This window comes from Terrapene carolina, unplaced genomic scaffold (genome assembly GCF_002925995.2).
Source record: "Terrapene carolina triunguis isolate 2854851 unplaced genomic scaffold, T_m_triunguis-2.0 Scaffold58, whole genome shotgun sequence".
NCBI lineage: Eukaryota > Metazoa > Chordata > Testudines > Emydidae > Terrapene > Terrapene triunguis.
In genome coordinates this window covers 37,174,956-37,191,450 of record NW_020664409.1, presented here as the reverse complement: position 1 = coordinate 37,191,450, position 16,495 = coordinate 37,174,956, and the positions used below count along the sequence as shown (strand labels likewise).

Here is a 16,495-nt window from a genome sequence, read left to right as displayed (position 1 = left end):
GCAGTGGTAGGAGAGATTCAATAAAAAAAAAAAAATACTCCTGAGAAGTTGTGCAATGTTTAACTGTGCGACAAATATATTCTCAGTGGAGTACTAACATGATAGGCTTTGTATGCAGTGTAGTTGTTGCCATATCAATCCCAGGATATCAGGCAGACAAAGTGGGTGTGGTAATATCTTTTATTGGACCAACTTCTGTTGGAGAACAGAAGTTGGTCCAACAAATGATAGGCTTCATCAGTTAAGATTTTGAAAGTTAAATATAATACAAATGCATTAAGAAAAATACCATTCACTATCTTGTACAATCCACTAATAGGAGAAAGGTGTTTCTATCATTCAAACAGTGGTGCAATTCAATGTGTTGTGCCATCTACGATAGAGAAAGACTTCCAAAGCATGTTGCACTGCTAAATGCAACACAAGAAATTAAACGGTCAAAACATAAATCAGAACTTTATTGAATTCCATATGTAACAATAATAGTATGTAAACACAGACTTATCAAACTTGCAAAAAGTTACATAAGAAAAAATTGAACACTTGGAAACCTTTAATATCTTGTACAGAGATGTGCCCATAGTTTGGTGATAATTTGCTTACAGGAAGTTTGACAATGCCTTTTAATGCTGAATATGTAAACAATAAATAAATGGAGGAATGGCAAGGTGCAAATACCTGCCTGTTTGCACACCATAGTAAATACAAGCACATTAGAACTAGCACATTTGTAATTGTAACAGGTTTCAGAAAACTAGAGTATTTGATAATGAAAGAGACAAGTTTATTCAGCAGCTGTAAATACTGTGGTCAGCTAGTATTTTTTAAAACTTTGGAAACATTTTAATAAGCAGCAATCAGCATTTATCTGGGATTTAAATACTTTTCTTCTTTTTCTTTTCAGATTCTTCTTTTTCCTTCTCTATTTCTGCAACTTGTGATTCAATATCCTTTGCACTAAAAATCTGAAATAGAACATAGGACAAAGAATTGTATAAAATGTAACTAATACGGATTCCATCTGCACTTTTTTAATCCACAGATTCAATTACATTTCACAGCTCCAAAATGTACTCCTGAAGTGTTGAAAAAAATGTTTCAAAAGCTCCCATCTGAGACACAAATTGACAGAAGCAAAATTGTGTGAATTCTTTGAAGTCAAGACGTGTATTTATACAGATTTGCATTTATAAACCTGACAGGTTAAGAGACTGCCAGGGATGATTATTTTCCTTATAAGTAAATTCACAGGCCAGATATTGTGAGATAGCTGTACCGTGAGCTACTCCATTAACAACTTTAACTTCAACAGCAGAAGGTAATTTAGTGTCTATACTGGCACGAACCTAGGCTTCTTCAGTACAGACTGGCAATTCTGTCAAATTATGTGTGAGGGTTTCATTTTATTGGGCTGTCCACTAGCAATTTAAATGAGTTTTGTGGACACTCACTCAGACCTCCAGCTGGAACCAAATCCTAACAGGATCTTACCAGAAATTAAAGGCAAATGGTTTATTTAATAACCCCCTTAGTTCTTTATAAATATGTTGTTACCCAAACCTTCAGATTGGTTACAAATGTTAGAAATCCATATAACATCATTGAAAGAAAATAGTGAATATAAGAATTAAAGCCATGTTTATGGACTGGGGGAAAAAATGTCTATGCCAGGGTGATGTTTTCCCATGATGCCTCTACCACCCTGATAACAGAAGGAAGAATACTAAGGGCCACTTTTATCTATGACAGAGATGGCCAACCTTACTGACCCTCCTAGCCACATGACAATCTTCAGAAGTTCAAGAGCCGGGGCGCAACTGCCGGGGCTCAGGGCTTTAGTCCTGTGTGAGGCACCTGATGGGGCGCGGGGCTTCAGCCTTGCTCCTGCTGAAGCCCCAAGCCCTGGCAGGTGTGCTTCACAGGGCTGAAGCCCCGAGACCCCACACTGGGGAAAAGCCCATACCCCATCATCCATAGGTGGAGAATGGGGGAATTTGAGGGGCTCCGCGAGCCGCACTTCAACTGTAAAAGAGTTGCACATGGCTCATGAGCCAGTTTGGCCACCCCAATCTATGAAGTACATGCCCTACTCTTTCAAAGGGTTAGGCAGTGTCCTCATTTCCCCTGTATTCCCAGGAGTAAATGTCCTAGGGAGCTCCTGCTGAGTTGATGCACCTTCACATCCCCTCCACCTCTCCAGGGCTTCATAGCAATAAACCTGTCCTAACAGGGTGTCTTTCTTATCACTCTATCTTTGATAAAGCACATATGTAATTTTGGCTAAACTTCTAGCCAGCTATCTTCTATCAACAATTCATCATTCGATTCACCCTCAGCATACAGAATTCACGATAGTAATGTATGGACATAAAGGTTTACTGAACTTGAGTCTACAGGATGTGGGTGTTACTGCAGGAAATGGTGATACATTGCTAAGGGTGTAATGATGAATGCAGTTTGTAGAAGATGCGTTTATTTCAAGAGTGTACACACACCACCATTTATCTTTATAAGTCAAAATCTTTTGACTATATTGCCAAGAATTTATTCTAGAGCTGGGCTTCTTTCAGATGCAGCAGAAATAATGAAAAGTTAGAATTTCTTTGGAATATTGTATCATTTGGGACTGAGAACTAAATATCACATCTTACTAAAATTCCAGACAACTCAAACAGTTAAAATTACTTAAAGAGATTATGTACACTTATCTATTATGGGGGTAATGTATGCAGAAGAATGGAGCTGTTTATTCCAAAAGAAGGGAAATACTCTATGGAAATCTTATTTTTTAAATTGTCATGCCTGGAGTCTGTCTTTTTCACTGTAATAGCAGCTACAAAAGGGGTCTCAAAATGTTTGCCAGAAATATTAAATTGCAAAAATGCTTCTTTAGAACTGTACAGTATCAAAATGTACTATGAGTCTCGCCATGTAAACTACGTGAAAATGTCTCCCACACACAATATAGAAAAGTATGTTTTGATATGCTTTCCCAGAACTGTTTCCTGCACTGAATGTTCCCAACACAGCTTCTTATAGTACAATATAAATTACACTGGTCTACAATTTTTGAGAAGTCGTCTGCTTCAGAGATAAAATGTGCTATGTATTTTGATGTGCAGAATTCAAATATGACAATTAAAACAACTGATTGGCTACTGTTTCTAAGGTATTTAAGTTTTTACATTTTATGTCTATGTATATTGTGTAGATAGTAGAGTTTTAATCATAAATTGTAAACCTAGGTCTTTTCATGTGTTTATGGTTGCTTTACATGATAATATTTCATCTGTCCTGTTTACGTAACACTTTAAAAATCAGCAAAAGGGTTATATAAATAAAATTTATTATGAAACAAAAGGCAAAAAACTATTCTGTACATAGTTTAGTCCTATTCAGTGTCTACTCGGCCCTTCTTGGCTTGTCTCTTGTATTCATTAAATGGAGCATCTCTTGTCACTGTCCAGCAATAGTCTGCAAGCATTGATGGGCTCCATTTGCCCTGATAGCGTTTCTCCATTGTTGCAATGTCCCGGTGAAATCGCTCGCCGTGCTCATCGCTCACTGCTCCGCGGTTCGGTGGAAAAAAATCTAGATGAGAGTGCAAAAAATGTATCTTTAGTGACATGTTGCAACCAAGGCTTTTGTATGCCTTGAGGAGGTTTTCCACCAACAACCTGTAGTTGTCTGCCTTGTTGTTTCCGAGAAAATTTATTGCCACTAACTGGAAGGCTTTCCATGCCGTCTTTTCCTTGCCACGCAGTACATGGTCAAATGCATCGTCTCGAAGAAGTTCACGAATCTGAGGACCAACAAAGACACCTTCCTTTATCTTAGCTTCACTTAACCTTGGAAATTTTCCACGGAGGTACTTGAAAGCTGCTTGTGTTTTGTCAATGGCCTTGACAAAGTTCTTCATCAGACCCAGCTTGATGTGTAAGGGTGGTAACAAAATCTTCCTTGATTCAACAAGTGGTGGATGCTGAACACTTTTCCTCCCAGGCTCCAATGACTGTCGGAGTGGCCAATCTTTCTTGATGTAGTGGGAATTTCTTGCACGACTATCCCATTCGCAGAGAAAACAGCAGTACTTTGTGTATCCAGTCTGCAGACCAAGCAAGAGAGCAACAACCTTCAAATCGCCACAAAAGCTGCCACTGATGTTGGTCATAGCTTATGCACCTCAAAAGTTGTTTCATGTTGTCATAGGTTTCCTTCATATGGACTGCATGACCAACTGGAATTGATGGCAAAACATTGCCATTATGCAGTAAAACAGCTTTAAGACTCGTCTTCGATCAATCAATGAACAGTCTCCACTCATCTGGATCGTGAACGATGTTGAGGGCTGCCATCACACCATCAATGTTGTTGCAGGCTACAAGATCACCTTCCATGAAGAAGAATGGGACAAGATCCTTTTGACGGTCACGGAACATGGAAACCCTAACATCACCTGCCAGGAGATTCCACTGCTGTAGTCTGGAGCCCAACAGCTCTGCCTTACTCTTGGGTAGTTCCAAATCCCTGACAAGGTCATTCAGTTCACCTTGTGTTATGAGGTGTGGTTCAGAGGAGGAGGAGGGGAGAAAATGTGGGTCCTGTGACATTGATGGTTCAGGACCAGAAGTTTCATCCTCTTCCTCTTCCTCGTCTGACTCAAGTGAGAATGATTCTGGTGCATCAGAAACCGGTATTCCTTCTCCGTGGGGTACTGGGCGTATAGCTGATGGAATGTTTGCATAATGCACAGTCCACTTTTTCTTCTTTGACACACCTTTCCCAACTGGAGGCACCATGCAGAAGTAACAATTGCTGGTATGATCTGTTGGCTCTCTCCAAATCATTGGCACTGCAAAAGGCATAGATTGCCTTTTCCTGTTCAACCACTGGCGAAGATTTGTTGCACAAGTGTTGCAGCATATGTGTGGGGCCCACCTCTTGTCCCGATCTCCAATTTTGCAGCCAAAATAAAGGTGATAGGCTTTCTTAACCATAGTGGTTATACTGCGCTTTTGTGATGCAAAAGTCACTTTACCACAAACATAGCAGAAGTTATCTGCACTGTTCGCACAAGTACGAGGAATCTCTGCTCACTTTGGCTAAACAGAAATGTGTCCCTTTGCAAAAATCAAACACTGACAAATAAGAGAGCACGACACTATGATTTCTAGAGCTGATATAGGGCAATTTGTTCAGCAGAGTGATGTAAGCTTCGTTATGATTGCATCATCCATGACTTCTAGGAATAACATGATGCAATTCATATCATGTATGATACAATACCAGCTTCAGATTGCATCATTCATTGTTTTGCCTAAAAAGCAAGTACTGTCCAAACCCAGTCATAGATTTATTCATAGATCCAATCAAAGATGTATTTTAGTCATTTCTGGTTTAAATTGAGATCCCTTCCCTTTATAACTCACTTATCCTCCACCATTCCCAAGTCAAGGGTCGTATATACTGACCCAATAGCATATCTTGAAAACTAGAGCCAATCAACAATTTTAAGCATCATTTTCGTTCTCAGTGACCCAGAATTAGTAAAGTTTGACTACATTTATTTCAGAAGCATTTTGGCTGTAGAGTAGTGTTATCAGCAGTTACTATATAGCTCACAGCATCATCAATCTACAAAGACACAACAGAAGTCACATAATATTGTTTTACCAGATGTTAGGGACACTTACATCCAGTTGAAATGCACAGGTGTAAACTGGTATAATTTTTGTCAAAAGATTCTGCATAGGAATTATCGTTTTATTCCTATGTAATCAATAACTCATACCTGCAGTGGTTGGTTTCTCCTTATTATTGCAAGTTCAATGTTTTTTCCACCAGATTGCACAACCTAGTATACAACAAAAACATCATTACAAGTACGTTTCAAAACGAAGAAAAACAAGCTTTTCTGAAAGCATTTATTGTATGCATTCTACTGGATTACATACTTCTAGCAAAGCTCTGATTGCTAATTTGATAGCTTCCTTGTCAGTTGCTATAGCTTCTTCTGTGTAATTCTTCTCCAAAAATTCACGCACAGTTTTAGCATTGCGACCAATTACATTTGCCTGTAGAAGACACACAGTTATGTATCTCACCACGATGTACATTAATTTGTTTTACCTAATCAAACCCATTTGGTCTGCACACATTTCTCACACGATACTAATTTGGCAATCCCCCACTATCATTATGTAACATGTGATTTGGGTTTTGCAGTATTGGCAGCAAAGACTTTATTTCACTGTTTCCATGTGGAACAGTGCAACATTTTCAAGATGGCCCCAGGCCCTTACGTTTTTAAGGAAAGATGACAAAAGGGCATAATAAACCTGGTTAATTTGAAGCACTTTGAAAACATCATTAGTGGTCCTAGGTCTTGTAACACCTGAGGACATGAAAATATTAGAACAGTGGTTCTCAAGCTTTTTCACACCAGAACCCCCTTTTCCATAAATTGACTACGCTAGGACTTCCTTGCTTTAACAGGGTGGTCTCCCCATTTAAGGGCCTGGGGCCAGCAGTCCTGTGCAATTATCAGACCCAGCTGAGAAGGGGCCAAGTGATGCCTATAAATGGAAACAGAAGGCTTAAAAGAGTAGTAAGAAGCTGTTTTTGAGCAAAAAGAGACAAATAAAATTTAAAGTAAGGTAGTTTTTAATGACCTGTAACTCATAAGGTTGGACCCACTGTCTTTAAATATCTCTCCTATGTTTTCTTTTGCTCTCAGAGTAGATATGGTAATTTTCAGGCCATGCCTCCATTTTTCCATGGGAAAGTTTAAAAGGAGAGGGGAAGTTTGAAATAGGGCTTTATAATGGAATCTGGTTTCAACATTCACTATGGAGAGGTTATCTCCTCATAATCGGTGACAGCGTACACGCAATCACCATGCGATATGTTTGCTGTTGTAAATATTTTAAATTTATATTCTTATTTTACTGTGGATTCACTAATTCTTTAACTATAAGGCTAAGGGTATAGCTATACAGCAATTCAACACCCACAGCTAACCCAGTTCATCTGCCTTGGGTTGTAAAATTGCTGTGCAGATGTTTGAGCTTAGGATGGAGCCCAAGCTCTGGGACCCTGCTTGGGGGGAGGAGCCCAGAGTTCCGGCTCCAGCCTGAGCCCAAACACGTACGCAGCAATTTGTAGCCCCGCAACACAAGTCAGCTGACCTGGACCAACCATGGCTGGGCCACGGGTCTTTTATTCCAATGTAAACATACCCTAAATTAGCTTTGGTGCTCAAACAACTGTAACTAGCCTGCTGAAAGCATGGAACAGATTCTTTGGTTATGTGAATCCATAGTACAAAATGCAACATCAGACTTCATTGGGATACACTGCCTATGTAAATATTTGCACTAAGATAATACAATTTATGAATTAAGTTGGAGCTTACCTTCCAAGAATGATATGTACCAGATGGGTCTGTCTGATACAATCTGGGACTACCATCATCATCAAAGCCCACAATCAAGGCAGAAATACCAAAAGGTCTACGTCCATTGCTCTGTGTATAGCGCTATGAACAAGATGTACAGTTTTAACATTTTTACCTTCATGGAATGTTATCAGTCTAGTACATATGAAACAGCATAAAACTGAAAAGGCTCTACACAGCAATTTAACCTATAATTGATTATTATTAACCTACTATTGGGAGAATGCAATTCCTAAATATTCTGGGATTAAATTCTACTCTGTGTTATACTTGTACAACCCTAGTGAAGTTGCACAAGAGTAACTGACAGCAGAATTTGGCTTTTAGTGAGAGACAAAGTACACTATAAAATATTCTCAACTAGGTCTAAACTAATTGTAGGAATTTAAAAATAAACATATTGCTTAAATATTTTTACATATGAAGCTATTGCAAACAGGGTTCAGGGTACTGTCATTAGCAGATTTCAACAGACATCTCCCAATAGATTTATGATTGATGAGACTATTCCTAACTGTTCCACTAATATGAAGAAAGAAGGACATTTTGAGATTAAGGATCTGCATTTAAATGTTACCTTAAATTCAGCCCTTCACACTATCTAGTACTGATCTGAAAAAAGCTTTTTTAAATTTGTTTTATCTTAACTTTTGCTATACAATAATATATTTTCATTTCCAAATAAGATAGGAAATGTATGAAAGGGACTACAGCACATGAGAGTAGAGCAGGAGCGATATTTGCAGGTGGTCCGCCAAACAGAAAAGCTAATAATGGAAACTATTTCCTTGTGGAAAATACTAGTATTACTTCTTTTAAACACTATATACATTCTTAAAAGTCCAGTGAAGAAAATTTAACCAGGCTCCCATTTTTACTGGCAATCTGACACCTGGCTTCTATTTCTACTGCTGTGAAATAGAAGCAGCTTGGTTGCTTTTAAATAGTGTTATCTAAAGGCCCTTATGGAAAACTAACAACACTAAGTAAGATACTTACCTGCTTTAAAGATGCTATATAGCGTGTTATATATTCTACTGTGACTGGATCCTCAACAGTAAGTTTATGGCTTTGACACTCCACACGGGCTCTGTTAATTATTATTCTAGCATCAGCAGTCAGACCTACATAATCATAATTATCAAATATGTTACAACAAAGTGAATAGTTTTTCTTTATCAAACAATACATGTATCATTTATGAAGAAATATACTATTAAAATAAAGTTTTTTCTTTAGTATCAAAAACCAATTTGCTCAAAACCTGACTAACAGAGACATAAATACAGGCTATAAATAGAACACAAATTATTCTAAGAAAATAGTGTTTAAAATAAACATTTTTGTAAGAAATGCACATTTCAGAACATGTAAATTTTTAAGATTAAGGAATAGGGATTTACTGAGCACTTGCATTAGCAGCAAAAACAAATCATTGCACCTTAAAGGATACTGACAACTTGAAGTTTCGTACATTTAAAAAGTCAGTTACTACACCTGCCGTGAGCCTCTTTCCAAGTTTTGTGTTTTTACAAACATTACTTTTTTTCCTCCCTCTTGCTTTGTGAAAGTCATTTTCCTCTGTCTGAGTCTGACTACAGAAGGGAAACTGACCATTCACAAAGTATGGTCAATTGCACAAAAGCAAACAAACTGAAAAGGAAAGAAAAACATAAAGCTGAAAAAACATTGTTCTCTACTTTGTTTAGTTATAATAATCTTCCATGTTGCCTGTAACAGTAGTAGGCAAGACATTTTGAGACAGAATCATAGAATATCAGGGTTGGAAGGGACCTAAGGAGGTCATCTAGTCCAACCCCCTGCTCAAAGCAGGACCAATCCCCAGACAGATTTTTACCCCAGTTCCCTAAATGGCCCCTTCAAGGGATGAACTCACAACCCTGGGTTTAGCAGGCCAATGCTCAAACCACTGAGCTATCCCTCCTCCAAGCTTGATTTATGTTGACTGTGTATCTTTCTTTTTGCGGATACAGACTAACACGGCTGCTACTCTGAAACCTTTAAATTATCAAGTGGGTCAAGTGACAATCAAAAACTTATTTGTTACACCTTCTTCTAGAATAAAATACACCCTTATGTCCTCTTCAAAATGTCTTTCCACTCTAGTTTCTCAGATCTCAATCCTGCAAACACAGTCAATGAGGGTACTTGTGTACTTAATATTAAACACATGCACAAGTGTTACAGGATCTAATTACGTTACACTTCTTTTCTCGTACAAAAAATGGTGCAGCAAGGTGGGCACTAAAGAGCTGTTGAGGCAAATGGACATCTTAGGAAGTTCTTGCTGAATCTTCCATAAAAACCCTAGCAGTTTTATTAATTTATCACTTTTTATAACAGTAAGGGCTAGGGTGGGTAAATGACTAATTATGCTCTGTGTGTGTATGTACATGCATGCCTGTGCATGTGTTTTGAACATTTAAGGACCCCTAGCTGATCCTTTCCTTTTCCTTCTATTCTGCAGGTAGAAGTCTCACCCCTGTTCAGACAGATTCATACATAATTAGCAGAGGCACTCAGGCCTAGCAGAAGCAGGCTGTAGAAACTACAGTAGCCCTAAAATAAACAAGGGAAGGGAGAGCTGAAAGGAGCACCACCCACAGCCTAAAAAGAGGAGTTCTAGGGTCTCTCTATGGTCCCCTCTCTTCTCTCTCCCTGCAAGCAGTAATAAGGAGGGAATGGGAAACTGCAAACACGTAAACAAACCGCTGAGTTCTTCTTCCCCCAACCTTTTCTGAAGGGGGATGTTTGTCTAAATGCCCCCCAAGCTACTCCCTGGGGGAGGGGGCAGCAGGAGTTCACAAGTGCTCCTTCCCCCCTGCACCAGTTGCCTGGGAGGGTATTTCTCTCCCTACCCTCAGAAAGTGATTCCAGGGGCAGACACAGTGAAGAAGAATGGGATGGGTGTGCTTTTCCAGTCCCATAATGTCTCTCCCATATTTGTGGGGTTTTCCCCAATATTACCCCAATTTCTTTTTCTGGGGATGGAGTCACAGGTACAGTGTTCTCTTCTCTCTTGGTCTGTTTAAGGCTATTGCAGCCAATCTACAGGCAGCTTGCTGCTCCAACTGGCCCCATCACTGCTAATGATCTACATATCTACCTGAGCACGAGGGGGAAAAAGGAAACGGTCAATCAAAAAATCCCTAAATGTTCAGAATTTTCTAAAAGACCAAATTATTTCCCACCAGCCACAGAAAAAAAAACTCCATTAGGCAGTGATTTCTGGTCACTACATTCAAATCTATGATGTAAAAGCAAAAGCCTTACCAGTCTCCTGAACTATCCTGACCACCTCAGTAATATTTTTTCTTAAATCCAGGAACAGGTCTTTAAAGGCCTCTTGCACAACATACATCTGCAATAAGATGCTCCATAGAGCAATAACTCTATAACCAATACCTGCAAAAGCCATGCAGACATGATCATCAAGTGCACAAATCTTTCTCACAGTTCTTTCTTCCTGAAGTTTGGCAACAGACTTTCTCTCTACCCCCAATACAACTATGTCCAGCCCTCGAATTCCAACCTGTTAAGTCATCATAAAAAAATAATTAAACTTTAGAAACAGAAATGTTTTCATCATTAACAATATAATGAAGATATTATGGTACTTAGGGTAAGAATGACCCTTTACATTTAAGCCCCCAAGCTATGAGAATGAAATTATGTATATGCCTAATTCTTTGCAGAATAAGAGCCTTAGACTGTTAGTCTCCACGGTGATGGTACTCAATAAGTAATAAACAATAATATTTGACCCTCTGTTAGAAATGAAAATGGTAGGGTGGGTATGCTGCCATACTGAGAAGCTGTGGATGTCTTATTTATTATTTGTACTGAAGTAGCACCTAGGAATCCCAGTCACAGACTAGCATCTCACTGTAGTAGGTGCTGTACAATCCCAGAACAAAAAGACAATCACTGCCCAAAGAATTTACAATCTAAGTATAAGACAAGTTACAAGAGGTGAATATGGTCAGACAGATAGAGGAGCAGAAGGAACCAATGAGGTAATATTGGGCAGCATGATAGCCTGTGGTATCAGCACGCCAGCTGCCTAACTGATGTCAAGATTTTTTTGTAGACATCATGGCAAAGGAGGGGTTTTTAAAAGGATAAAGATGTACTTTGTGGATGTTTACAGGAAGCTCCAACCATGCGTAAGGGGCAGAATGAGAGAGATGGGCAACAAAGGCTGATATTATTGTTATAGCGGAGACAATTTTCAACATCTCAATAGTGTATGAGAACTTTGTTTCTATCTTTCTTTTATTTATTACTTGGTATTTTCTCCCCATTCGAATCAGAACTTATTCCCTGGATGACTGAATCACTGTCAGACTTCAAAGTGCTCTAAATACTCCTGAGGGCATTCTGCACCAAAAAATTAAAAATTCTGCACGCAATATTTTAAAATTCTGCAAGTTTTATTTGTCAATAAATAAAGGCAGAGGCTCCAGCACAGCAGTGGGGAACACAGGCCACTGACTGCACGAAGGTGAGAGATCACCCTGCAGCCTCCCCACTCCCAGGACACAGACTCAGTGGTGAGGCTGCACACGAACCTGACACAGCACAAGGCCTGGGCCTGCCCCAGAAATACCCTAGGGCCCTGTCCCTTTGCACCAGGCTCAACCAGGCAGGATCCAAGTGTGGAGGGGCTCAGTGTGAGGGGATCCAGGTGTGGGATGAGAGGATTCTCTGTGGACAATGGGGGGGGGCGGGGCGGGGGGGGGGGGGGGGGGGGGGGGGGGGATCTGGATGCACAGAGGCTCATTGGGGTGGTTCCAGGTGCAGGGGCAATGGGACTCTGCAGGGGCTTCCAGGTGAAAGTGGTTGGGGCTCAGCGGAGGGGTCTGGGTGTGGGGGTCTCAGCAGGGGAGTCCCATGCTGCGGGAGTAGGGCTTGGTGGGGTGGGGTCTGAGTGCAGCTAGTTGAGGGTCAGTAGGGTGGGGGTCTGAGTGCAGCTAGTTGGGGGTTGGTGGGGTGAGGGTCTGGATGTGGGGGCTCAGGGAGGTGGGGCTCCTCAGAGTGGGGGGGTTGAGTGCAGGGAGCTCAGTGGGGGGTGGTCTGGGTGCAGGGATGGGGGTCCGGAGGCAGGGGGTCTGGGTGCAGGGGGCTCCAGAATCAGGGATTGAAGTTCAATGGGGTGGGGCTCAGGTATGGAGGGCTAGGGAGGTTCTGGGTGTACAGGGTGAGGCTTGGTGGGGGTGTCTGGGTATGGAAAGTCCAGACAGGGCTTTGGAGCGGAGCCCAGAGCTGGAGCGCGGAGCAGCTCCGGAGCCGTGGAGCTGCAGGTTTTTGCCTGGAGCTGGAGCGGAGCCGAAGCACAGCTCCAAAGCCCTGGGGATACATGGGGCCTGGGCGGATGGGGGAGCAGCTCCCTGTACAGTGACCCCTCCACCCACAGCTGAGGAGCAATGGGGGCAGGAAGCAGGGGAGGATGCTGAACTTCCTGCAGCTGGGAGAGGCTTCTGGGGGGTGGGTCTGACACAGCCCCAGCCACTTCTTGCAGGGGAAGAGGAAATCCCGTTCTCTACTGCCTCCAGCCCAGCCGGGATGAGCAGCTGATCCCGGCACAGGAACAGAGTTTAGGAGCTGCTAGGTCCCAAGATAGAATCAAAGAGCTCACAGACATCCACTCCTCCAAGATAGAGCTTCCAAAAAACAGTACCACTACCCGGCAGGGGAGGACAAACAAACAGAAGAAATACTCTCTCCTTTCTTTTTTTTGGAGGAGGTGGGGTGGGGAAAGGCAAGCAGAAATCATGGAGATGCCTCAATCCCAGAAGGAAGCTCACGTCTCCCACTGGCAGCCAAGAAAAGCACCTCAGAGTGCAAAGTGCCCCAAACCTCATGTCCCTTACATGACACAACTTACTAACTAGTGACAAGCATTCCAATATCATCCCCCTATCACCTTCCCAAAACTAAACATTTACTGCATTCTAACCAATGACAAGCTTCTCCTGACATTTTGTGTCACCCTTGGACACAAATATAGTTCAACTTCACGTGAGGTAAAAGGTCACAATATCGAATGTTGGAAGCATTGCATACAAACGAAGATATGAGCTGGAGTTTTAGAATGTTTAGGAAAGATATACCCAGTGGTCTCATACCTTCACTGCATCTTAAAAATGCCCACTGTAAAAACGCCTATCCTTTAAAAAGTGACAGTATGTCCATCAATTCTATTTGTTGCAGCTTCCCAAGACATTTTAATTAGTCCAGGAGTTTTCTGTAGATAAGTTCTTATGACATTTCCATCTTCTCCACATTACATCTTTTATTCTTGATTTTAAGGTCCCAGTCCTGCAAATTGTTCTATGCAAGCAGACCCCTGCATCCATGTCAGTGAGGTCTACTTCTGCACAACTTCTTGCAGGATTAAGGACTGTGTGTGGGTGCATGCGCACACACAATTTTCTAAACACTAGGCGATAAAAAGGATTCTATTTTGATATAGATGTTGTTTGGGTCACAAAAAGGTTTTCCCCTACAAATCTAAAAAATTATTAAAGTGCAGTTATGGTAAAAAAATGATTACATTAAAGGTCATCTTCTTCAGTTATATCTATTTACATTATTTATAAAAATACTACTTTTTTTACTCCTGCTAGCACAGCTGAGTCACTATAGGTGTGCAAGAAACCTGGGAATGATCCCTCCTTGCCATCCACATCAACAAAATTACTAATCAAGCTCTAATTGTAGAATTTTTATACTGGTGAGAATATGATACCCAGAAAGAACCCAACTTGACTTTCAGACTAAACTTCCAGAGCTGGCAATAAGAGAAATAATTGTTTTACTTGTAAGCTAAGCTAACACTAGATGGAAGTGCACGAGAGACAGACAATTACAGAATGTCACAATGGTAGTTTTACAGAATAATTGTTCAGAGTAGAGCCATACTTTAAATTTTCTTATAGAATGGATCTAAACATGGGGTTAGCAGAAAAAAATTGCAGTTTCTTTAAACAAAGTAAACACTAAAATCATCCCACTTATTTTTTTCCATGTTTTTTAACTAACTCTTTTTGCACGGTGGTTAAAATGTGTGTCATGTGGTTCTACAACGTAGCCTTATTACACCTTAATACACACGTGCAACCTGAAAACTACAAGTTCTAACATGCAATTTTCTATCTTGATCCAAGTGGCAACAGGTCAGATTGTACGTAGTGAAGGTCTATTTGGGAGTACGCCATAGGAGGTCTGTCTCTTTTAGAGCTTGACTTTTCTGTGACCTTTCTGCATGACTCTGTAAGTGTGTAAGCAGTTTCTTCTAGGCAGTCATGAACTAGGCAAGGAGTCACCTATTCTGTGAGTGGGATACCTGAATCAACATTTTCTTGTCATTACCTAAGCCTGCATCTCCTGTATGTCTATATGCTCAATGCCACAACACAGATCAAGCCAGAGGATAGTGTGCTACAACCAATCAACCCTGCAGGCCACACCTTTGCGTATTACAGACAATGCAGCTGTCTGTTCTGTTTTATGCATATTTGGAATGCCACTTGGGCTTCTGGCAAATTGCTCACATGGGTCCCAGAGCTAGGCAGTTTGGGCATCTCCTAGTTTACTACACCTGTAGAGGCACTTTTTTCCTTCATTTTTTTAGTGGGGGTCACTGCTGTGAAGTTACTGGCTTCTATTAAAAAGCTCTCTCTTTCTGCAGCAAACCAACCAGGGCTGGTATCATGAGTTCTGGGGAAAATCTGATGGAGAGAGGCCTTTGTTGTTTGTTTTTTAAATGGCACAAGACTTGTGAAGGTAAATGTCACTTTGAAACACACCAAAACAACATCCTCCATCCCAAGCAGGGATGGTGAGACTCAATACCGGATGCCAGGAGGGAGCCTCCAGCTCCTTTCTCCTCATGGTTTGGGGCAGTCTCTTCGTATGTACTTGGGGCAGTTGGTCACACCATCAATGTGTGTCATGTCGCTCCAATGGGCATACAAAACCATAACTCTCCCTGATAAGGGAGTCTCTCTCTAGCCCAGTCCCACCCCATGGGGGAGTGAGTCTCTCCCTCTGATGGCCCCTGGAAGAGTCTCCTCTATCACAGCCCCTATGAGGGAGTGTCTCGATATCCAGGGCCGGTGCAAGGAAGTTTCGCGCCCTAAGCGAAACTTCCACCTTGCGCGCCCCCACCCCAGCCCTGCGGCAGCTTCCCCCCCACGATAGCTCCCCACCCCAGCTCACCTCTGCTCCGCCTCCTCCCCAAGCACGCTGCCCCCGCTCTAATTCTCCTCCCCTCCCAGGCTTGCGGTGCCAAACAGCTGATTGGCACTGCAAGCCTGGGAGGTGGGAGAAGTGGAGCAGCGACCGCGCGCTCGGGGAGGGGGCGTAGGAACGACGTAAAAAAAAATTGGGGGCACCGCTTTTTGGCACCCCCAAATCTTGGTGCCCTAGGCAACCGCCTAGTTTGCCTAAATGGTAGCACCAGCCCTGTCCGTACCCCAGCCCCGCATGGAGGAGTCTCTCTGGGGGAGGAGAGTCTCTCTTTTCTTCAGCCCCTCCCCATGGGGGTCTCTCCCTATCACACCCCGAGGAGATGAGGAGCCTCCTTTCCTTCCTCCCTCTCCCTCTGGGGGCAGGTCAGTGCCAGGGGCTGTCTCTTCCCTGCTGGAAGGCGCAGGGGAGGCAGGGCGGGCGCTGCCCGGGGGACCGGCTGCACAGGGCGCACTCACAGCCGTGGAGCCCTTCTTCACGGCCTCCTGGGCGTACTCCACTTGGAAGAGGTGCCCGTCCGGGGAGAACACGGTGATGGCGCGGTCATAGCGGGCAGCCATGCTCCTCCTGCGGCGCGCTGGGGACGCCCCGGCCGCCGCTCCCGCTCCGGCTCCGCGCACCTGCTGCTCCGGGCGAGAGACCCCTCCCTGCCTGCCGGGCTGGCTGGCTGCTGTTCCGGAGCCGGCCGGCAGGGGGCTGCCTAGGGAGCGCGCCAGCCGCCGGGAGAGGAGCTCTGGGGGCTGCCCTGGCGCGGGGGGCGCAGGC

The 16,495-nt window shown here is 42.6% G+C and overlaps 1 protein-coding gene across 2 annotated transcripts; it reads right to left on the bottom strand.

The window, feature by feature from the left end:
- Positions 1-440: 440 nt before the first annotated feature.
- Positions 441-16,290, bottom strand: PSMA8 (proteasome subunit alpha 8). Of its 2 annotated transcripts, XM_024202651.2 has the most exons (7): positions 16,189-16,290; positions 10,883-11,009; positions 8,456-8,580; positions 7,415-7,537; positions 5,955-6,074; positions 5,792-5,854; positions 441-965 (listed from the first exon to the last, which is right to left on the bottom strand). In XM_024202651.2, exons 1-7 carry the CDS (start codon positions 16,288-16,290, stop codon positions 876-878), a joined length of 750 nt encoding a protein of 249 aa, XP_024058419.1. In that variant the 3' UTR covers positions 441-875. The 2 variants fall into 2 exon arrangements, with proteins under 2 accessions (XP_024058419.1, XP_024058420.1); XM_024202652.2 differs by lacking the exon at positions 5,955-6,074.
- Positions 16,291-16,495: the final 205 nt, after the last annotated feature.

Bases quoted from the DNA above. Each gene is read 5' to 3' on its own strand.
- PSMA8 (XM_024202651.2), bottom strand. From the start codon at position 16,290: ATGGCTGCCCGCTATGACCGCGCCATCACCGTGTTCTCCCCGGACGGG. The intron at 8,581-10,882 runs GTATTGGTTATA...ATGATTATGTAG, and splicing joins TGTCTGCATGGCTTTTGCAG to GTCTGACTGCTGATGCTAGA. The intron at 6,075-7,414 runs GTAAGCTCCAAC...TGTCTTCTACAG, and splicing joins GTACATATCATTCTTGGAAG to GCAAATGTAATTGGTCGCAA.